The sequence below is a fragment of the Sphaerodactylus townsendi genome, linkage group LG09 (assembly GCF_021028975.2).
Source record: "Sphaerodactylus townsendi isolate TG3544 linkage group LG09, MPM_Stown_v2.3, whole genome shotgun sequence".
NCBI classification, from domain to species: Eukaryota; Metazoa; Chordata; class Lepidosauria; order Squamata; family Sphaerodactylidae; genus Sphaerodactylus; species Sphaerodactylus townsendi.
Genome location: NC_059433.1, coordinates 72,113,431 through 72,137,400, shown reverse-complemented (window position 1 = coordinate 72,137,400; position 23,970 = coordinate 72,113,431). Strand labels below are relative to the sequence as shown.

General features: G+C 47.2%; 1 protein-coding gene across 1 annotated transcript in view; it reads right to left on the bottom strand.

Moving 5' to 3' along the window:
• Nucleotides 1–19,754: 19,754 nt before the first annotated feature.
• LOC125439487 (adenylate cyclase type 8-like) overlaps nt 19,755–23,970 on the bottom strand; it is a 44,663-nt gene continuing 40,447 nt past the window's right edge. Inside the window, exons 8-10 of the mRNA XM_048508588.1 lie at nt 23,338–23,430; nt 22,341–22,455; nt 19,755–20,335 (exon numbers count right to left, since the gene is read on the bottom strand). Coding sequence (XP_048364545.1) covers nt 19,848–20,335; nt 22,341–22,455; nt 23,338–23,430 — 696 coding nt within the window. The 3' untranslated portion in view covers nt 19,755–19,847. The remainder of the gene's footprint in view (nt 20,336–22,340; nt 22,456–23,337; nt 23,431–23,970) is intronic.

Genomic DNA, 23,970 nt, shown 5'->3' with positions numbered 1-23,970 from the left:
AAGCTGGTGACCCTGAATCCCCCTCCTGCCCTCCCACCCTCCCACACACCACCCCTCTCCCTGGGGCTGGTGGGAGACATGGCCGGCGGGCGCAATGTGCCGAGCCCGAGGTTCCTCACTGGATTGGACAGGCTGGTGGGCGCGTAGTGTCAACGCTGTCGGAGCCACCACCGCCGTTCCCCACATGACTAAATGGCCTCTGCCTAGCGACATGTGACCCCACTGTTTGGAGCTGACACCCTTAGCTACAGCAGACTCAGGGCCAGCCGATAGGCCCACTTCCTCCCTTGAAGGAAGAAGGCCAGCAAAGGAAGATCTGCCTAATCCCAAATGGACAGACATTCAAATTTAATCTCAGTCCTGTCAAACCAACCTCCCATCCTCTGACTTCTTCCTTTGTCTGTTTTGCAAGCAGGGCCTGTCTCTCTTGATGGATGGGAACCACTTTGGGAGGCCACGGCTGCCTGAAAAGAGGGGTGTAAACAAACAAATCTTCTCCCAAGGGAGCAGGAAGGAATTTGACAGGCTCCTGGGCAAACTCGAACACTAGCTTGGCAGCTCCGGAAATCCTGCCAGCACCTCTGCAGTGGCAGCTGATGTCAGGTCGCCTTCTGCGACTGGACATGTTTGGAAACGCCACTGTCATGTCGGAACAATTGCTTCAGCTCATCCGCACCTCACAGAAACCAAAAGCAGATGGAAATAACGATGGCAGGGTGCCATTTTTCTACCCTCTTCTGCCCCCCCTTGCTTTGTAAAAGAAGAAGAAGAAGAAGGGTTTGGATTTATATCCCCCCCTTTCTCTCCTGTAGGAGACCTTCAAAGGAGGCTTTAAGCAGTCTCCTTTGCCCTTCCCCCCTCACAACAAAGCAACCCTGTGAGGTAGGTGGGCTGTGGAGAGCCCCGAAGAACTGTGACTCAGCTCCAAGGTCACCCAGCTGGCGTGTGTGGGAATGCACAGGCTAATCTGAATTCCCCAGATAAGCCTCCGCAGCTCAGGTGGCAGAGCTGGGAATCAAACCCAGTTCCTCCAGATTAGATACACGAGCTCTTAGCCTCCTACGCCACTGCTGCTCCTATAGGCAAGAAAGGGGAACTAGGAGGCAAGAAAGGGGAACTAGGACCATCAACGGCATGGCTAAAAATGAAGTAAATGAAAACAGTTCCAGCTTCGTTCAGAAGTGCCAACATCATCACTAGCTTTTTGAGGATAAACACCAGGGGGGCCTTAATGACTGTGAGGCCTAAAATTGCCAACTTCCAGGTGGGGTCTGGAGATCTCCTGGAATTACAACTGACTTCCAGATGACAGAGATCCGTTCCCCTGGAAAAAATGGCTGGTTTGAAGGGTGGATTGTATGCAGAGGTGGAGCAAGGGGAAACTATGCCCAGAGTGCACATGCCCTGGGCTCCTGTCAAGGCGGCGCTCACTTCTCCCAGAATGCTCCCACTATGCCCCCCCTCACTCTCATGCTCCCCCCCCCACAGCCCAGCCATGCCTCCGCTGTTGCTTCGGGCCCAGGGCGTCAGCCTGCCTTGCCCCGTAAGTGCTCATCCACTAATTGTATGGCGTTATACCATGCCGAGGTCCCTCCCTCCCCCAAATTGTTCACCGCAGCTGAACTCCCCTTGCTTGCCCACTGCAAACCTTATGGTGCCTGTACAAATCATATCATTTTTGTTCAAGTTGAGGAAGTTGAGCACACTGAGGCCAGCCTGGCAAGATGGTGGCGACAAGGACTGGGAGGGTGGGCTCTAGCCTTGTCTCTTTACTCTCTCCAGCTGCCTTCTTCCCAGCTTCTATGCCACCTGGTCAGAGGAAAGCAACCTGGATTTACTTTCCTCTGTCTTAGTGCCAGGAAGGCTGGAAAAACACTGGGGGGCAGGGACAAGGCCAGGGAAAGCGTGTTTTTCCCCTGGCCTTCTTCCCACTCTCAGTTTCTTGCCTGACTTGAATGAAAATATGATTTTTAAAGGCACCAAAGAAGGTTTTTTTGTGAGATCAGCAAGGGGGAGGGCGGTGACCAGGGTACCCCCAGGCACCTGGGGCAAGACCCCCCCTTGTTCCCCCCTTGCCCCCCCTTGTCCCTCTCACTATGTCCCTGGTAACACATGGGTCAGATCTGCTCAAAATTGAATTTCTATGGTGTATCCCTTTGAGAAAGTCAGCTTAGTTATGGAAGACAAGTTTTTTTTGGGGGGGGCATCAAATTTTCTTCGCTGTGAAGGCGTGCAAAAGTCCGTAATCAACTGCTGCAGAGATGTTTTACATTCTTTGGAAACTCACACAAGGGAGCACTGCAATCTCTCCCACAAGGAGGAGGAACGGCGTGGATTGCAGCTATCTTGACTGCAACGAAAGGAGGTTAATTGCTGCCGAGTTGTCTTTCCGTCTTTTCATTTGCGTTGATGGTTTTCTCCTCCCGATGGTGAGAATGGGCATAATGTTAGTACCTCCCTAGACAATTCAAGGACTACAAAGGTCAGTTTCCCTGGGGAAAACGGTTGCTTTGGAGGGGGATCAAAAAGACATGACAAAAGGGGTAGCGGAGCAGAGCCAAAAGAGAAAGAAAAAACGACTACGCCATGACTGATGGCAATAAAGAGTTAAGTACAAGCATTTAATAATGCATAAAGGTGACATCACGTGTAACAAAGTAGCATGAAGTCGCTAATGGCTTAATGCAAGGGAATAAGTGAGAGGGCAGCGATATCATCCCGTGGAGAGAAGCTAGTGGCGAGCATAGTGCTGATCCGTGGATCTGGCTACTCTGGCTACTCTGTCGAAATAGGTCCCTAGCACCTTTTATTAGGGTTTTTGGGAAGGCTGGAGAGCTGAGAATGTTGCACAATAATGCGTGAATCATGCGGGGCTGCGTACGTGCAGGAGGAAACGTTCCTGTTTGGGGCCTAATCCATACCTAAAGGTATGCACCTTTTGTCCCTTTGTCCAGGGATCGCCTTGTGACCCGTGAGTCACGGGGGTCTTGTGACCTGTGAGGGTGTTTCTCACCAGAGGGCAACAGATGGCTTAGGCATTCCTGTGCTCTGTCTGAAGCTCCTTGCTGCCCACTGGCTCACCCCTACAAATAGTATGATAGAACAAACTAAGCATGTCAAACAAAAGCCACATTCCTCAACAACAGACACAACATAAGAAGCGCAAACAAACAAAGCTTGTGAGGGTATGCTTGAAGGCATATATGTTGTAAATCACCCAGGGCAAGAGGCGTAGCTCCAAGGGGGCGGGGGGGGCCTGTGACACACCAGGCATACACCCTGTGGAGGCATGGCGAGGGTGTTCCAGGAGCGTGGCGGGGCGTTCTGGGGCAGGACGGGTGGACATTGGCGTGGCAGGGGCAGAGGATGCACCAGTGCGCTGGTCACTTTTCCTCCTTGCTGCGCCTCTGCCCAGAGCCCTTTGGGAGGTGGGCGGTATAAGAAATTTAATAATCAATCAATAAATAGTACCTTGCTGAGCTCCCTCCATTCTCCAAATCCCACCCTCCCCGGGCTTCACATCCAAAATGTTCAGGTATTTCCCATCCTGGAGCTGACAACCCCATAACATACTAGGATTAGATGAATTGTATATCAGATTACCCAACATGGTGGATTGTAAGCTAAGTGGCATCCAACATCCCCTTTTCTGGTGTGCTCACCAAATGTTTTTAGAAAGTGTGCGTAGAGGGGAGAAGCTAAGGCCAGATAGTCTCTGACTGATTATTGGAGCTCTGATTGGCTGCAACTCAGCACTCCAGGATCTGCCCCTGTAGCTGGAAATTGAGTTGTGGTAATCATTTTGTGGCTGGCTCACTCCAGCAGCAGCTTTCATTTTGTGGTCAGCTTATCTTTGTTGCTGCGCTCACCTGCTGTGTGTCATGTTTTCCAGATGTGCACACAGGCTTGAAAAGGTTGGGGGATCCCTGTTGCATTCAGTTTCTTTGCATATTTTCAGTTTCGCCCTGGATCTTCTAGAGGGCGTTTTTGGTCTGTCTGTTCTGCTTTCAAGAGACACTCATGAACAACACAGTGAAATCACAGGCGGTGTTCACAGCATCTGTGATTCTTACCTGTAATGGCCCAATCCAGAGGAGCTGCACGTGTCTACTTGCGGAAAGCCCTCTGGAGGCAGGGAGTGCTATGGCAGTGGCACCATTTCTTGCCGCCTGGGGCTCTGGATTGGGCTACCCATCTCCCACCCACAAGGAATGCACATTGAGACCAGCGTGGCATATGTAGTGGTTAAGCATAGGAGGATTCTAATCTGGAGAACCGGGTTTGATTCCCCCACTCCTCCACCTGAGTGGCAGATTTATCTAGAGCCAGATGTGTTTCCGCACTCCTACATTCCTGCTGGGTGACCTTTGGCTAGCCACAGTTCTTGGGAACTCTCTCAGCCCCACCTGCCTCACAAGGTGTCTGTTGTGGGGAGAGGAAGGGAAAGGAGTTTGTCTCCATACAGGAGTCTCCTTACAGAAGAAAAAGGTGGGGTATAAATCTAATCTCTATTCTTCTTCTTCTTTTGGCCTTAGATTCCGCTACAACATTTACATAAACACTCTGGTGTGGCCCAGCAGGCTCTTTCTTATGTTCTTTTGTTCTCTTTGGCACCATTGTTTGAGCTCACTTAGTTCTCCCTTGCCTGATTATTTGCCGCATTTCTCTATTTGTTCTTTTATGGGGGGATCTTTGAAGCATTTAGTATATGAGGAGTAGAGAATGCAGCACCAATTCGACATAGGACTCAATTCGACATAGGGGATCATATCATGGCGGCCAGGAATTGTTTTGAGGGAGTGAATGCAGACAAAAAAAAGGGGGGGGGGATTGAAAACACTTCACAAATGTTTTACACATGTTTTAGGAGATTTTGTGTGGAAAGGGGCCTCTGAATTGGTCTTGAGCACTTTGTGAGAGAGTCACCACGAGATGGCAGTAAAGGAAAATGAAAAACGAAACCATCGAGGGCATTCAAGGATATAGATAGCTCCAACTGTGATTAAAAAGCCAAAAATAGTGACATGTTAGAACCTCGCACATTTCTTGGGGGAAAAGAAACCCAGTGAGAAAAGAAATCTATTAAAAATGTCCTCAGCTATCCGGAGAACGTTGGGAATAGTGATGGACAAACTCCCCCATACTTGACCAAAAAAAACCTCCAAACAATTCTAATTTTACCAGCATTATTCTTAACGGTCTTGTAAATGTTCAGAAGGGATTTATGAATATTTAGGAGGATGATTACAACATGTCAGACCACATGAATATGGGTGCCCATTCCTCGCTTCCAAGCTAGCAAGTTTCCTCCTCTTCCTTAAACCACAAACTGTACCCTTCCTGAGGGATGTGTTTGTAGCCAAGGGGTGCCAGCAACCCCAAGAGATTCCCTTTAAACAGATTTTCCTTTAAATGTCCTTTTAACAGAAACAGAGACCCTTTGATCGAACCCAATATTTTACTGTAACTTTGGCTTCCCAACATTTCTCAGCAGGACTTCCTGCCAGGATTGATCCGAATTTTCGTCGGGTTGGCGGTTTTCTGAGCAAAACCAGGGGAGATCCAGAAAAGCTACAATTTCCACCTACCCCGATAAAGTAGTAAGTTCTGGAGAGCATGTGCCAAGTACAGCTACCAGCCGGGCTTCGACAGTGCGACAATTAATAATTTCAAGAGCCAAAATGATGAACCACTAGACATACTCTGGGTTTACAGCATGAGCAAAATCATCAGCACAAATGAGTGGAGTGCTCAGAGTAAGATAAAGCAGCAATATGAGCATAACTTGAGTTTAGGAACACGTCGTTTAAGAGAAAAGAAGCATAGGACAGCCCACTTCAGGTGTTACATTCACAATTATCAGGAATCTTTCCTGCCCCCCTCAAACCACAGTTGACCTATGGTGACCCCTGGTGGTGTGTCCAAGGCAAGAGACCTTCAGAGGTGGTTTGCCGTTGCTTGCCTCTCTGGCCCCTTCCGCATTGTAGGAGTGGACCTTAGATCGACTTGGGTCCGACGCAAGTCCTCCGCACAGATGTAGCGTCGGACTCGTGTCTGACTCGACTCACCCCCCTCTCGCCGTTGAATTTCCGAGTTCAACTGGGGGGTCAAGTCGACTAGCGAACTCAGGTTGCGCTCGAACCGAAGCCGGCCGAGTGCGGAATCTCCTCGCCTCGACTCTGCCAGCCTGCCAATCATAGCTCAGTATTCACCCATGCGCAGAAATGGGAGAGACTTGTGGCGACGGCGAGAAGCTTTGGGCATGCACAGGGGAGGTGGTCCCACCCTCTGAGCTCAAGGTTCCCGAGACACGAAGTCAGCTGCCCAGCGGAGGAACGGGAGGACTCGACCTGAGGTATGATTCCGTTCGACACGAAGTCGGCCCTGAGTCACCTCGTGTGTCCGGGAAGGGGCCTCTGTCATGCTCCTTGGTGGCATTCCTTGAAGGTCTTCTTGCTCTCCTTCAGGGTGGGAGCTGATGGGGACCCAGTGATTGGGGGTCACCCAACAAGTTTCCATGGAAGATGGGGATTCAAACCTGGGCTTCCCAGATCCTAGTCCGACACCTTAACCACTACACCATGCTGGCTCTAGGAACTTACTAGCCAAATGTAACCGGAAGATTTTACTGTCTGCAATCCCCTTCTTTTTTATTTTAAAGCACTAGGCAGCAGAATTGGCAATTGTTTGTGTCAAAAGCAATACCAGTGTTGTTCTTGAGGAACCCCAGTCTAAGAGTCTGCAGAAAAAAAATTTCTCCAATAACCATTAAAATTGAAAAGGCAATGCTTGAGAAAGTGAACAACTCCTCCACACCATGCTGCAGGTTTTCATTTGAAGCTATCCCAGTAGAGGGAAGGGAACTTTGATGTTCGCAATTGCATTAAACTCCATGATGATAGGCTCCAAAGGAGCCATAGTTAATACAAGGGGGTGCAGAATCTTATTTTTAATAACGATCAATGCATAATTCAGGTGTTCTTTTAAAACCAAGAGTGACTTTTATTTATAATGCAGAACACCCGAGGAAACATTTTATTTCCTGGCCTGAAACATTTTAAAAATGTCTGTGCAGAAAGTTTGGTGACCCACGCAGTGAATCAAATAGATAGAAGTTTTCCACGTGTTATTTTTCCTTGGACTCTTATATTTAAGCCAAAGCCGTGAATGCTAATGTGTGTGATGACACCACTCTGGAGCACAGGAAATAAAAGGAATAGTGTTTTTTCTCTAAATCAAGCCACCTTCATGTGGTAATAATAGTTATATTAGGGTTGTGCTGTAGGAGAGGGAAACAATCGCAATACATTCTCTTTTGTTGTTATCTCCAGAGATTTTGACAAGCGGTCTTTGAATGGTGGAGTTGGAATTACCGTTGTCTGGCACGCCAGTCCAGCAAATGTCATTCCGGCATTACTTCAGTCTCTTGAAGGGTAAATGGAGTCAATCAGATCTATATAATGGTGACACAACTTACAGATGCAAATAGCCCTATGAGTGTCCGGGGAGAAAGAAAACTGGAATCGTTCAGGCAGGAAACTTCCTTTATTTACCGAAAACAACTTTAATTTATGACTGATTCTAGCATTAATAAGAACATAAGAAAAAAGCCTTGCTGGATCAGACCAAGAGTCCACTCTTAGTCCAGCACCGCTCTGCTTACTCGCAGTGGCCCAACCGGGTGCCTTTTAGGGAGCTCACAGGCAGGATGTGAAAGCAATGGCCTTCTGCTGCTGCTGCTCGTGAGCACCCTGGTCTGCTAGGGCCTTTGCAATCTCAGATCCAAGGAGGATCAAGATGAGTCACCAAATTAGTAGCAAATACATTTATCCATCCAGCTCTCTCTCACCCTGCAAAACTATACCAACAGCTGTGGCTAGATCTTTCCAACCTTCATTTTTTGAACCTGTAGCAAGGGCTGTGGACGGACAAGGAAGACGATATCACAGAGGCCCACTCCAGCACAGGCCTGCGGTGGTAGAAGCTGGCTGGCACACTGGTATGCAAATGATGTTGGTGTGTCCCGTGGCTGTTGGTATGCTTCCCACTGAGTAGCCATGCAGCTGCACCAAAACTAACCACACAAAGCCATTCTGGGTTCCCAGTGGGAAAAAAAGTGTTCTCTAAGGCCCCTTTTCCGGGCACATGCAAGAATATCATGCACTGGTCAATCCACTTTCACAATTGTTTCCGCAAAGTGGATTTGGTTATTCAAGACAGTAAAATCCAGCTGCAAAGCGAGCAGCAGTGGCGTAGGAGGTTAAGAGGAACTCGGGCTTGATTCCCCGCTCTACCGCCTGAGCTGTGGGAGGCTTATCTGAGGGAATTTACCCTGTAGTAAATAAAAGTTATGATGTGATGTCATCCCATGTGAGGACAGTATCGCACTCCAATGTTTGCACATCACTCGCACCAGTGCGGTGGGAGCCAAAAAATTTTAGTAACAGGTTCCCATGGTGGTGGGATTCAAACTGTGGCCATTATGCGCCAATGGGGCTGGGCGGAGGCACGACAGGGCGCGTGGTCAGGAAATCTGGGGGGTGGGGCATTCCTGCATGGGCGGGCTGTGGCAAGGACGCAGCTGCTGCGCCATGGTCCCTGGCAAGAAACGAATGCACGCAGGCGCAGGCTGCCACGCATAGCGCCAGTGCACCTCCTGCTAGACTGCTTCAAGTTCTGCACGCTTACTGCTGAGGAAGGAGGGCGAATCCAAGGCAAAAATCACGTGGCAAAATCACCAATTAGTAACCCCCTCTCGGTACACACAAAAAATTATTAGTAACCTACTCTCGAGAACCTGTGAGAACCTGCTGGATCCCACCTCTGCATACCCACCATAACCCATATAATGATCAAATTTACACCTTTTTTTCTTTACATTGCCTTTCTCTTGCTGGAGTAGAAAAACTGATTGTTAACCACTTGTTCTTGCCAGACATTTCAAGCAAGGTTTGTGCGTAACTCCAAAAGCGATACCTAATCTTGCCTACTATAAAGAAGATATTTTGGAGTTTTCCCCACTCCAGTTTTCTCAGTCCCAAAGGATAGCTCTGGGTTGGAAAGAGTTTGTGCAATGCTTATCTGCGAAATATTTGTCTCAGTCAAGAGGGACTTTCAAGCCTATTTGCCCGGCACTGTAACAACCAGCTGAGGGGATCATTTACAGCTTCCCTGAGCAGCGATAAAGGGAATGACAAATGCTACTTAGAGTGTCAAGGAAAGGTGTGTTGGGGAAGGGGGAGAAAGGATGGACCCGCTGGAGGCCAGGCAATTTCAGTCTAGTTCAGTGAACAAATCCAAATCCAAAAGCAAGAGTTTTCTAAAACCCACCTTCCACCTGTGGATAGCTTTCTTCTGAGAAGGGTCCCAGTGGGACATTTAAGAGAAATTGGGATGTGACACGCTGATTTTTGCAGAGTGACAGCCAGACAGGGAATACATCCCACTTTCCACAGTCCAAGAATTTTTTTGGAATTGAATTAGGAAACTAGCTTCAAGAGGATGCATTGGGATTTGGGAAGCTGAATGGGTCAGATCCAGTGGTGGGATCCGAAAATTTTAGTAACAGGTTCCCATGGTGGTGGGATTCAAACTGTGGTGTAAGCCAATGGGGCTGGGCAGGGGCAGGACGGGCGCGTAGCCAGGCATCATGTGGGGAGGCGGGGCATTCCTAGGCAGGAGCTGTGGCAAGGACGCTTGGCCGCCAAGCGCCTGGTCCCTTGGGCGGGAAACTTGAATGCATGCAGGCGCAGGGCTGCCACGCACGCTGATGCACCTCCCTGTTAGACTGCTTCAAGTTCCCCCCCATGCGTGCTACTGCTGAGAGGAGGGCATAACTAAGGCAAAAAATCCCGCGTGGCAAAATCACCAATTAGTGAAAACCCCCTCTGCGGCACACACAAATAATTAGTAACCTACTCGGGGAACCTGTGAGAACCTGCTGGATCCCACCTCTGGCTACACCCCAAGTTTTCTCTCCAGTGGGAACCTGACAGTCCTTACAGCAGGGGGTTCCTAGATTTTTTTTGAGCCTGCAGTCATGTTTGGAATTCTGACACAGCATCTTGGACTGGGCCACAAAAAATGGCTGCTGCAGAAGGTGGAGCCAGCCGCAAAAAATGGTTGCTGCAGCTGACCTTCAGTAATAATGGGTGAAGATATGGAGGAGGCTTCTACCCAACCAATGTTTTTTTTTCAAAAAATCTGCACAGCCAATCTAATCTCCAGTGACCGAATCAGGAAGCTTTGCTAGGTGTGCTTCATCTGGCCCCTCTCCCACTTTCTAAACATACTTGGTAGGGGCTAAGGAAGGTGTCAGGAGGCCCCATGACACCAAGACTAGGGACCTGGCTTATAATATTTGTTCTCTGCTCTGCCATTTTACACTCACAACAACACCCCTCTGAGGTAGGTTAGGCTTGAAAGAGAGAGTGACTGGCACAAAGTCATCCCAACAGTGGGGATTTGAACCCTGTGTCTCCCAAGATCCTTGTCTTGACACTCGGTCTCTTTTCAATCAACATGGTATATAAGCAAATAACAAAAAAGATAGGAACACTCGGCATGTCTTTGGACTCCCTCGAAAATCAAACAAACACTAAGACATTTGCAGTAACAAAGCAAATAGTTGATCTGGAGAAACAGTTAATCTATGCCTGTAACAGACCTTGTTCCCTAATATTGACATTCTCGGGCTCTCTTTTGGTGGGTGATGAAATGAAGAATATTCAGAAAATCCTCTAAGGAAACACTGGGGTGAAGAAGAAGAAGAAGAAGAAGAAGAAGAAGAAGAAGAAGAAGAAGAAGAAGAAGAAGAAGAAGAAGAAGAAGAAGAAGAAGGGGGAGGAGGAGGAGGAGGAGGAGGAAGGAGGAGGAGGAGGAGGAGGAGGAGGAGGAGGAGGAGGAGGAAGAGAATAATTTGGATTTATATCCCACCTTTCTCTCCTGTAAAGGTGACTCCTTTCCCTTCATCCCCCACATCAGACACCTTGTGGAGGTAGGTAGGGCTGAGAGAATTCTAGTAGGAACTGTGATTCAGCCCAAGGTCACCCAGCAGGAATGTAGGAATTCAGAAACACATCTGGTTCACTGTGATAAGCCTCTGCCACTCAGGTGCAGGAGTGGGGAATCAAAACCCAGTTCTCCAGATTAGAATCCACCTGCTCTAATCCACTACACCACGCTGGAGACATGAAATGGCCTTGGAAAAGCAGTGGATCGCCTAGAGCAGGGATATTATCCTAGGATTGCCTAATGGTGATCCTTAAGCTAGCTCACAGTTCTCTAAGGATCCTTCTCATCACCACCCCTCTTTCCACTGCGTCTGTTGTGGGAGAGAGAGAGGAAGTGAAGGGGTTTGTAAGATGCTTTGAGACTCCTTACGGCTAAGAAAAAACGGGTATAAATCCAAACTCCTCTTCTTTCTTTTTTAAAGAAATGGGCTAATGGTGGAAAGTGCCCCCACATCACAGTCGACTTACAGTAATCCTTTACGGAGTTTTCAAAGCAAGGGATAAACAGAGGTGGTTTGCCATTGCCTCGCCCATTGTGAAACTGCTCTATGGTCTCTCCGTGGGGTAATTAACCAGGACTGGACCCTGCTTAGTTTCTAAGATCTGATGAGGGTCAAGCCAGCCTCGGGTCCAGATGAACCAGACTGAAAACCAAAACATGACAATGAATCCATGTGCTAATGGTACACTGTAAATGAGCTTTATAAACAATGATTGTCTCCTTTCTCCAAGTGATTAATGCACTGCCAAAGCACAGTAAGCAGGTAAGGCATGCCCAAGTCTCAGAAGAAGCCATAGACCTGGTAATACAATACTCCATCAGCTCTGCAGAGGGAGAAAGTTGTTTTGCTTACAATCATACCAAAATTCCTTTGTTGCTTCAGTTCAATTAGCATGCCTGCATTCTTTCTCTCGAGAGATCTTGTAGCTGCGTAATTCTGTGGGAAAACAGAAGCGTGGCATGGGGAGAGAAGGCAATTAATCAGTGCTTTAATTACTACAAAATGCTAGATTGTTTAATTATACCTGCTTGCAACTTCTATTCCTTTAAACCTCAAAATCCCTTTAATGTCAGGTAGGGAGATGAGCGCGATAGCGGTATGAAGCAGAGAGAAGCGCTACTGCAGTCCTCTCAGCATTAAAACAAAAGATTATTCTAGGCTCAGATTTATCTACTGCCTTACAAATATTTTTGTGACAGATAGAGGGTAGTGGGACTTGATAGCATCTCTTCAGCCATTCGACATCCTGCAATCTTTCCCTGCTTTGAAAGGTTCTGGGAGGTTAAAGCCTACTTCAAGCAACATGTCTCACTAATTTTTTTAGAATATTAGAATCATAGAGTTGGAAGAGACCCCAAGGGCCATTACTGTCCAACCCCGTAAATGCAGGAACACACACCATTGAAGCACTCCTGACAGATGGGCCATATCCAGCTCTCTTCTTTTTTTAAAAACCTCCAAAGAAGGCAGAAAACCCCACACTCCAAGGTAGTGCATCCCCACTGTCAACAACCCTTACTGTCAGGAAGTTTTTTCCTGATAAGTTTAGGTGGAATCTCTTTTCCTTCCCCTTGAACCCATTACTCCTTCTGGTCCTAGTCTCTGGAGCAGCAGAAAACAAGCTTTGCTCCCCTCACCTCACCACATGACGGCCCCTTCAAATATCTAAGCAGGGCTACTTCATGTCACTGCTGCACCTTCTCTTCACCAAACTAAACATACTCCAGCTCCCCTAAGTCTCTCCTCATAGGGCATGCTCCAGGCCTCTTTGACCACTGTGGTCACCTTCCCTTGGATCTATTCCAGCTTGCCAATATGTTTCCAACCCTAGACTCTTATGAAGTGATCTCCTGGTAAATACTAATCCAGGGCTAACTCCTGCTTAACTTCCAAGATCTGATAAAAAACCTGGCTATTAAACCATTCAGATCAGACAGAGAAGAAGAAGAAGAAGAGTTTGATTTCTGTCCCCCTTTCTCTCCTGGGCAGGAGACTCAAAGGGCTGACAATCTCCTCCATGCCCTTCCCTCACAACAAACACCCTGTGAGGTAGGTGGGGCTGAGAGAGCTCCGAGAAGCTGTGGACTTCAGCCTCCAAGGTCACCCAGCTGGCATGTGTGGGAGTGCAACAGGCTAATCTGAAGGAACAGTTCTACTCTGTTCCACACAAGTCAGATTCACCTGATGTTATTTGCCCAGTTTGGGGAATACATTACTCAAACTTCTATGGACCCATAGAAGGGGTAATTAGCTTTCAGAAAGCATCCTGGAAAGGAATATTGCGCAGACCTTGTCACCTATGCATACCAGGGTAGATCTAAGTGGGAGATAAATTCCCTAAATTAAAACCTGTGAAGAAAAGAAGGGGAAAGGGAGTAATTTGTAGACATAAATAAATAACTCTGGAGTCTCTTAAGGCAATAAAGACCTTTAGGACTCCACAGAAGGGGGAAATTGCCAGGAAAGTTCCGGAAAGGAATACTGCAAGACCTTGTAGCCTATGTATACCGGGTTAGGATCGAAATGGAGATACCCCCCAAATTAAAACTGTGAAGAAAAAAAAGAGAAAAAGAGTGATTGTAGACATAAATAAATAACTCTGGGGTCCTCCTGAGGCAATAAAGGTCTTAGGACCCAAAGAAGGGGAAATTAGTTTCTCTTCAGGAGTTCGAAAGGAATATTATGCGAGACCTTGTAGCCTATGTATACTAGGATCTTAAGTGGAGATACCCCAAATTCAAAACTGTGAAGAAAAAAGAGAGTGAAAGGGGTGATTGTAGACATAAATAAATAACTCTGGGGGTCTCTTGAGGCATTAAAAGATTTTTAGGATTTCTGGGGTTACACCCTCTGCTATCCAGGTGTAGCTCTGGTGGAAACGTTGCTTTTGCAAGGATGTTGCTGGGAACAGCTAAATGTTTTGAACCTCCAGTTCCTGTGTGTAGATATCATCAAGGAGGGAACAAGATCATTCCAATGAACAACGACATGTGTCAAGATACTTTTTTCTTTTGCTTTGGAGGAAGGTTAGTTAGAAGGCACAGAGAATGATTTCTTTTATGGGTCGTGGATCCGCTGCCAAATTTCTGACAATAACACAGTTGTCTGGTTCCATCTCGAGACAGTGGCAGCAGCTTTGTGAAGTATGATTATTTTATAATAATAGCATATTTTATACTATTTCACTCAGATGAACAGGAATCTCCCCAAACAACGGAGACAAGATACATTTCTATTGATGAGAGAAGCATTCTTGAAAAACCCCAATTACTGTGAATTATTCAAAGATTAATTATATTATTTTGCCTTCCTCCTGAATGGACAGTAACTTTGGCCATTAGGTGACACTTGGAGGGCATTCCACTCCTTACCTGCGTGAGTGGCCGCCAAGGGCCAGCTACTCCCAGTGCGTGTCATTTCTGGATGGGTGCTCCCTGGCTTCATTGACCTCTGCGCAGTCGCGCCAGAGGGGTCATCAAAAGGTGCCGCTTTCTCCAGTGCCAGGGGAATGACGCTGGCCGGCCAGAGGGGCTGACAGTGCGCAGGCATCAGGGCTGCTGCATTGTCGCACCTGTAGTGAGGGAGTGCAGCCGGGGACCCCAGCCTACTTGTGGGAGAGAAGGCCGCAGCAGCAGGTAAGTGGGGGAAATGACCATAGTCTCCTTTGAAATGGAGTGTACATTCCCTTTGGATTGGATTCTTGGTTACACACACGTAAGCTTTCGCTTCTTCAAAACTCACTTATGGGACTCCTACAGAGTTCTCAAGGCAAGAGATTTTCAGGGAGTTGGTTCTCAGCCGGGTTTCAAACCTAATAACGTGTGACTCTGCCTCTTGCAGGGAAAGTGCCAAAGGGAACTCAACACGTGTCTCTCACTCTTAGTCAGATTATCTCAAGCCTCCCCCCTGCCGTCCCTTCCACCTTAACAGAGCAATTCCTTTCATTCTCTGGGCAATAGCATTTCAGAGCAAACTCCACAGGTTTCTTTTTTAAAAAAATTTTGGATGCTTGGACAGTCCCAAATTAAAATCTAATTACCTTTTTTTTTCCACACACATGCAAGTCTATGAAGTGGGAAATTTTCCCACAATAGATAGTTACTGAAGAGCCTGCCAGATTCTTCTCGATCTTATCCTGGTCCCCATTGTAGCCAATGGAGAATTTCTGGAGGCATCTGTTGGAGGTGCATTTTTAAGGTAGAGGTACTCAAACTTTGCAGGGTGGCTTTGGAAAATTCCTCCTGATGAGCAGCACCCAATTTTGGGCAGGATTTTTGGTTCCAGAAGCAATGGAGATGTGGGTTACCCCTTTTGAAGGGGTCTTTGGGGTCTGGTTCTTGGAAAAATGTGTTCCCTGAATAATAATACACATCAAGAAATTCCCCATTAGCCTAGAAATGGGAGGAAGTCAGTTCAATAGGGCTGTATCTGTGTGATTTCTATAGGGAGTGAATTTTTCAAGGTAGAAGCACCAAACTTCTTACACAGTGCAGCTTTAAGTGAGACCCTTTTGATAGAAGCAGCACCAAGTTTTGGTTTGTTTGTTCAGAGGGGATCCAATTTTATGGACCCCCCAAAGGGGTAGCTCCCATCTCCCATTAGGAAAACCATTGGAAACAATGGGAGATAGGGGACCCCTACTACTGAAGCTCCATAAAATTGAATCCCTTAAGTTTCAAACTTCACCAAAGTTGGGTGGTTCTCATGGAAGAAAGTGTCCTGCAAAGGGTACTCTGTAATGTTTGGTGCTGCCATCTTTAAAATGCTCCCTACAGGCAGAAAACACGAAAAACAGCAAAAATATCCCTATAATCTTAAATGGGATCTCAAAACAAATTCAGGTTTAGGTTTTTCGAAACCTTACATATATATCCAAATTTCTTAAGGGAATCAGATATTTGGAGGTGGAGGCTTTTATTTTTTTTGTTTTTGATAAATTTAAAGTCAGAAAAACCAGAATCCACATTTTAATCTCTTTTTTGTTGTTTTTGCTCAAGCCTAGATGCTCTTCTCCAGGTGGGACTTGGGGATCCCATTAGACTGGTTACGCAGCTCATCTCCCAGACTACAGAGATCGGGTTCCCATGGTGAAAACTGGGCATGCAGGGGTGTCAAACTCATTTGCCTTTCAGATGCTCATGAACTCCAGACCCCATCAGTCCCCTCCCCACATGAGCATTCATTGGCCATACTGGCAAGGGCTGATGCTGGAAATTAGTAGTTCATGAACACCTTGTGCTAGAGAGCGGAATCCATGGCTTTGCACCCTGCAGAGGTCCCTGTCCTCCCAGGGTCCATCCCCAAATCTCCCTGGAGTTTCCCAACCTGGATCTTTGTAACTGTATCTGAGGGATAATTACTGCAGCCAGCTTAAAGCCTTTTTTTTGCTACTACTCTTAGGCTGCGCATTCCAAGCTATCAATGCAGTGAAAGTAGGCCAGGTTTGACCCAGGTTCCCTGAGAAGGGTACTCAATTTCCTAGGTCGTAAGCTTTCATTGTCTGTTCCCTCACTGCAACCAGCTGTTCTACTGCCATGTTCCGGCCTATCCCTCATTGACACGGTATAAAACTGCCACAGGAATGGAGGGACGAAGGTGGCGTATTTTGATTGGCCAGCCAAAATGCGCATGCCCTAAACCCCTCATCTGTGATTGGCATTGAATGGGGACTCCTGGTACCCAGAGATCTCCACACTTAATACTGGAATCCCGAAGCTGAGTTCGAGCGTGGTTCCCTGAAAAGTAGTAGTAGTTCCCAACTGGAGTCGGAAATTTTGACCGTTACACGGGGCAAAGCTGGTACAAAACCACGCTAAATCCCAGTGGTTGTGCTGGGAGCACTTAGGTATCAAACGCAGCTCGAACTTAGGTTGATAACGCAAGTGCAGAATCTACTCTTAGACTTTGGAACTTGCTTTTCACAAGAGTAACATCTTGTTCCCTTTTTGGACCTTCCAACTTCCTCAGAAGATTTTATTTAAAAATTATGTGGGAAGGCCTTTCTGATAGACATTATTTCCTAGTCTTGGTCTTTTTTTTCTTTTAATGTTTTTTTTAAAATGTTTCTGCAAACACTCTTGGTTTAATGTGATCTTCTAAAGTGAGCTTCCTTGGACATAGCATCCAACCGTGATGAACAGCAGTGGGACTCCCTGGATCTGCAGAACCGGATTCGGATTCCTCACCTCTTCACATGAGCTGGGGACTCTGATCTGGAGAACCAGGTTTCTTTAGTTTCCTCTTGCTCCCTCCACACATGAAGGCTTGCTGCATGACCTTGGGCAAGCCATAATTCTCTCTGCATGTGCCGCTTCCTGTAGTCTCACCTACCCTCACAGAGTGCCAGTTGTGGGGAGAGTGAAGGGAAGTTCATGGCGTCCTCTGCAAGGCCTGCAAGTACGAGCTGTTCCAAGCCAGGTATTTAGTTAAGGCTTTCGATCTTTTGCACCACCAGTCTCCTCTGCAGCCATAAGTGCCACATCTTTAGCCAGTGGTGGGATCCAAAAAATTTAGTAACAGGTTCCCATGGTGGTGGGATTCAAACTGTGCATGAGCGCCCAATGGGGCAAGTGGGTGGGGCATGATGGGGCATGCATGGCTGGGCATTCCAGGGGCGGGCATTCCTGGCGATTCCGCGCTCTGGCAAAGACGCAGCTGCTGCACTGGTCCTTGGGTGGGAAATGCCGTGCACCTCCTGCCAGACTGCTTCAAGTTCTGCATGCTACTGCTGAGAGGAGGGGCATAACTAAGGCAAAAATCACGTGGCAAAATCACCTTCAATTAGGTAATCCCTCCTCGCACACAAATAATTAGTAACCTATTCTCCGGAACCTAGTGAGAACCTGCTGGATCCCACCTCTGATCTTAGCCCATAGATAGTTTTTTTACTTGGTTTTTATAGATTCTTAGTGTAGTTGGTTTGATCAAATGCTGTTTTATGGATTATGTGGTTTTGCATTCTTGTATTATTTGGGCTACTGTTTTCATCTTTTAAATCGTGGGTCTTATATGTCGAAACAGTTTTTTAAAAAATGTAATGCAATTTTATTTGTACAAACACCCTGAGCCAAACATGGGAGGGGTGATTAACAAATCCAAAAAATAAAAATAAAATAAAGTTTGTGTTGCTTTGGAACTCTCTACTGGAAAGAAAGATGAGGTATATAAACCAACTCTTCTTTGTTCTCCTTCTTCCAAAAAAAAATAAAAAATGCCCAAATAAGGATAATATTCAGCTCTCGAGATGTTCTATATAATAGCAAACATGTACAGGGGTAACCAAGACCAGTCGGGATTGATCTGCCTCCAAATCCGTCCTCCAATTTTATTGAATTCAATTCCAACTGAGTCTGACTCTTCTGTTTCCTTCTTAGTAACACAACGAAGGAAGCAGTTTTAGGGAAGGAAGCTGATCTCCTGCCACTAGCTGCTTTCCCAAATCTGGTCTTGAGCTTTAAAATGACAGCCCTAATCATTTCCTGCTTCCAACTGTTGAGCCCCTAGAGGCTGTTTCTGGAATCTCATCTTTCATCACCACGGGCTGAAACAGGGATCCTCTCGACTCACACGAAGGGAAGCAGCCTGCCCGTTTCCAATTTCGATTGCCCTCCAGACAAGATTAATTAGGGGGGAGGGATGAACAGTCGACTCCAGATTCCCCTGCTCCCCTGCCTTTGAAATTCAAATTCTTCCCGAATCAGTTTTAGAAAGAAGAGCCATGTGGGGGAGATCATTCTTCCGGCTTAAATTAGATTTTGAAACTTTCTCCTTAACTCCAAAGCAACTTGTGCTGCCAAGTTTCAGGTGTGAAATTCCCCTGGTGATTTGGAGGTAGTTCAGAGGTGGGATCCAGCAGGTTCTCACCAGTTCCCGAGAGTGGGTTACCACTATTTGTGTGTGCCGAGAGGGGGTTACTAATTGGGTCTGCTTTTCCGTCATAGAAATTCCATCAGGTCCAACAATCATAAAGTCCCAGAGCTTCCTATGGGATTGGTTAGCATATAGGCAGAAAACGGGATAATTCCCTCCTGTTGGGCTGTTTTAAAACACATTGCTCTTTAGTAATGTGGTGAAGTTCCTTGTTTAAGGAAAGTATCCCTTCTTTTGATTTCTAGAAACAAAATTAAGTATTTGAAAGTATTAAGTATTTGACAGGCAGTCAATTAGAGGAGAAGTAGTTGTTTCTGTTGGCAGTAGACGATAGGACTTGCTATAATGAGTTTAAATTATGGACAGAAAGGTACCAGCTGGAAATTAGGAACTTTTTTTTTACAGTAAGAGTTTTTTACAGAAACAGAGAAAGCATTAATGCCCCGCCCCTGGAATGCCCGCCCACGCCTACGTCCACGTCGTGCCCCGCCCAGCCCCACTGGCGCTACGCCACTGTTTGAATCCCACCACCATGGGAACCTGTTACTAAAGTTTTTTTATCCCACCACTGAGGTAGTTCCTGCAGAGGGAGGGGGTTTGGAAAGGAGAGGGCCCTCAGTGGGACAAAATCCCTTGCAGTCCAGAGGCGGAGTGCTCATGGGGATATGTGGGGGGTCACATGTCCCCAGGAGCACACCAGCTGGTCATGTGGGAGAGGGCGCATAGAGTCGCCCCCCACATCCCTCACCTCGGGCCTGCCCTGCCAGGCTGCTCCTTCAGCTGATGGAAGCGCTGCCAGTCGAAGGAGCGCTAGAACGGGTGGCACGAAAGAGCTAGAAAGAAAAAAACGGTGCTCCCAAAAATAATAAACGATATTTTTATTTATATATTTATTTTATATATAAAAAAGAAATTAAAAAAAGAAAAGAAAAAGAAACGAACACACCAAAAAAAAGATGCAGGTTTATGGCAGTTCTGTTTTGTCCACACCCTCAGCTTGGGCCGCCGAGTCGGGCCCGCCGGAGCTGAGCAAAGTCCGCCGGTTGTAGTGCCCCTTAATGATCCCGGAATTGTTGTTCTCGTTCAAGATCTGCTTCTGTTTTTGCCGGTTAAGAGACTGCACAAGCCCCAAGACGACGGCCGCCAGGGAGTACTGTCCGGTCAGTTTTCTGGGCTGCAAGATCAAAGGGTTCGGCTGTTCTCTTCCCAGAAGAAAATAGGTTTTGATTTTGCCTTCTTGCTCGCTGATGCCCTTGACGTAGATCTCCCCCCGGTAGTCAAAGGCAAACCCCCGGTCCTTCAGGATGAGATACGTTTCCTCAGGCACTTGCATTCTCCCGCTAATGCCCGTGCTGTCCATGCGGCTGGCTAAGTTAACCGTTTTGCCCCAGATGTCGTACTGGGGTTTCTTAGCACCGATAACGCCCGCTACGACAGAGCCGTGGCTGATGCCTGTGAAGGAAAGGGGGAAAAGAGAGAATTTGAGAAGAGTATCTAGTTCAGGGTGTAGGGGTGCATTAGCAAACCCAGTAGAGCTTCAGAAAGTGCACAGGAATGCCTGCGCCATCTGACCCCTCCTGGGCTCACACTTACGCACATCACGAGATCCCCCGGACACCCGGGTCACAAGATGCTCGAATGTGGATTCGACCCAGACAGGAACGTCTCTCCCTGCACGTACGCAGCCCTCCGCTGAGTCATGAATTGTGCAACTTTCTCCCGCTCTCCCGCCTTCCCAAACCCTTAATAAAGGTGCCAGGGACCCCAGCTCGGCAGACTAGCCAGATCAGCTAGATTAGCCGCTGGCTTCTCTCCACCGGTTTCCTGATATTGCTGCATCTCGTCTCTTCATTGTGTCGCCGTAACGACCTCATCAGGGCCTGACCTGGAAGGCCCAGGCTAATCTGATCTCGTCAGATATCAGAAGCTAAACAGGGTTGCCCTCTGGATAGTGTTTGGATAGGAGCCCACCAAGGAAGGCCAGAGGCAGGAAATTGCTATGCTATGTGGAGGCAGGAAATTGCAAACCACCTCTGGGGCAGCCCGATCCAAAGGGGAGCAGTAAAGAAGTGGCCAGAGATGGGGCCACAGCAGCGCAACCGCACCGACTCCAAAGGGGTTTCAGGTGGTGCAGGAAGGGGGAAAGACAGAGAAACCCCCACCCACTTGAAAACCCCCATAGGGAAAACCAACTTATGCCACACTTTTTGGTGGTGTAAGCCACCTGCTGTAGGAGGCATTCCCAGGCTGTCAGCTGTCATGCACCTGCATGAAGGCTCAATGCTGAGGTAAGTGGACCAACATTGGCATCTGAGCCAATTTGCAAGGCACTGTGGGTGCAGACATTGCTGCAAAACTCCTGCCACTTTCAATGTGACTTTGACCACTCCCTGCCCAGTTGGACTGTAGATGGCAACAGACTGCCCAGTTGGACTGTACATGGCAAGAGCTTGAAAGCACGAGAATGGTCTACAGCAGTGATGACAAACCTTTTTGAGACCGAGCGCGCAAATTGCAACCAAAACTCCACTTATTTATCGCAAAGTGCCAACCCGGCAATTTAACCTGAATGCTGAGGTTTTAGTTTAGAAAAAAACGGTTGGCTCCCTCTTCCTCCACCCCACCCGCTCAAGCAGGGGCCACCCTGCTCTAGCCTCCAGCAAGTCCTGCATGCACCGCTCTGTGCCTCTCTAGCATCTCTGCCTCTTCTGCACCCCCCCCCCTCGGGCAGCAGCCACCCAGAGCACAGGCACCATGCCTGTCAGCCAAGTCCTCCCTGCTCACCGTGATGTGCGCACGTTGTGCTCAGTGGCCCAGGCCAGCCTAGATGTGTGTATGGGGTGTGTGTGTGTGATTTTCCGCCCCTCATATGACAAACTCTGTGTGTGCGTGCCCACAGAGAGGGCTCTGAGTGCCACCTCTGGCACCCGTGCCATAGGTTCACCATCACTGGTCTACAGCTAGCAAGGATGTAATTTACTGCAGGTGTGCTTCATTCAAAAGGAGACTCATGCAATAGTGTAGATTTTACAAAAACAAATGGCCTCCCCTTGGACCTCCATATGAACAACAGAGAGAGAGAGAAGAGGAGAGTTTGGATTTTTACCCTGCCTTTCTCTCATGTCAGGAGTCTCAAAGCGACTTATAAACTCCTTCCCTTCCTCTTCCCATAACAGACACCTGGTGAGGTAGGTGAGGCTGGGAGTGGTCAGAGCGAACTGTGATTAGCCCAAGGTCACCCAGCAAGAACGTAGGAGTGGGGAAACAAATCTGATTCACCAGAGAAGACTCTGCCGCTCAGGTGGAGGAGTGGGGAAATCAAACTTGGTTCTCCAGATTAGAGTCCACAGCTCTTACCCACTATACTACACAGCCTCTCAACTGCTCTTCGTCACGACACAACACAGGCATACCGATGGGATGCTGAGTAGTTTCGGAACACTGGAGCTGTACGTACCAATGCGGAGTTCGAAGTTGTTAAACGAATGCTTGTTGATTTCTTGAATGCTTTCGTTGAGTGCAATGGAGAAATCCGCCAGAGCACATAAATGCCCCCATTTGTCTTCACATTGCTGGGGAACAAATTAAACAGAGAATCCGTCTTACAAATGAGGCCCTTGTCGGTCAGACATATAGGAATACTTTATTGCTCTGTTTCAATAGTGTCAGTCTCAAAGATTTTTTCTAAGCCCAGGAGGTAAACCCTCCTGGTAAACTGATTGCGAACATCCCCCAAAAATGGGGCTCACGGACCAACGATGCATCCTCCAGAAATTTAATCCTAAAGTTGTAGAACACAGTGAATTCTGGATGTTAATTATGGTTCTTGGAAAGAAACCTTTCAGCTGCCCTGAACACACTGCAAATCAAATTCACAGAGGTCCCTTCTGCACGTGCAGAATAATGCACTTTCAGTCCACTTTTACAACTCCTCTGAAGATGCCAGCCACAGATGCAGGTGAAACATCAGGAGAGAATGCTGCTAGAACACGGCCATACAGCCCGGAAACCACACAGCACCCAAGTGATTCCAGCCGTGAAAGCCTTCGACAATACACTTTTACAACTGTTTGCAGGTGAATTTGGCTCTTCCGCACAGCTGCAAAGTGCATTGAAAGGGGATTGAAAGTGCATTATTCTGCATGTGCGGAAGGGGCCGGAGCCCTTGCAAGTTCTGATATTATCAGATTGCACGCTAATGTGACACAAAAGAATGTTATCACAATTGTCAAAATGCAACCATCCAGAGATGCACAAGGTCCATGCTATGGCAGAGCAGACGCCAGACGTTTCATGGAACCCACAGAAATGTCCGATAGAAACGAATACCCGCTTTAGTCTAGGTAATTTCGTTTTGTGTGCGCACAGGATGGATACTGGGCTTTTCACGTCAGATAAGCTGTTGGGACAAACGTATTATATCTCTTGGTTGATGGACTGAAATGACCCCTCACCTGCTTTTCAGGAGATAATCCGGATACTGCCATGTATGTGCTTCCGATGGTCTTAATTTTTTCAATGTCTTGAAATCTTTCTTCGCCTAGTAACTGGGGGGGGGGGGGAACACAAGCGACTCTATTAATTCTGTCGCTTCCATTCACGTTGGCCAAATCCCCACTTGCATATCCAAATCCAAATCCAAATCCAAAACCTTTATTAGGCATAAAACCGGAGTGTGTCATGAGTTCCAAACACAATAAAAAGATCATTATTGCACAACTTGCAGTACACAGAGTAAAAATGTAGCAACAGCTTCAGAGATTTCAGCATTGGAGTTATTTAGAAGCTTAGCCATTTTTATCTTATCAGAAAGGAGCATAAATCCTGTTGGTAACACAGTTCTCAAATCAGTTCTGATGTTGTTGTATTTTGAACATTGCAGCAGAATATGAGAAAGTGAATCAGTTGTATTAGGACAGAAACAACAGCAATGCTCATTTTGTGGGATATTAGGAGTAGCCGTAATCTTTGAAGATGTACTGGATCGGAAAAGAGTTAAACCTTACTCTAGCTTTTAATTCCATCTGCAATTGTAATTAACAAGATGTTCCAGGTATATACCAGGGCTAGATTTCTGAGGGATAATC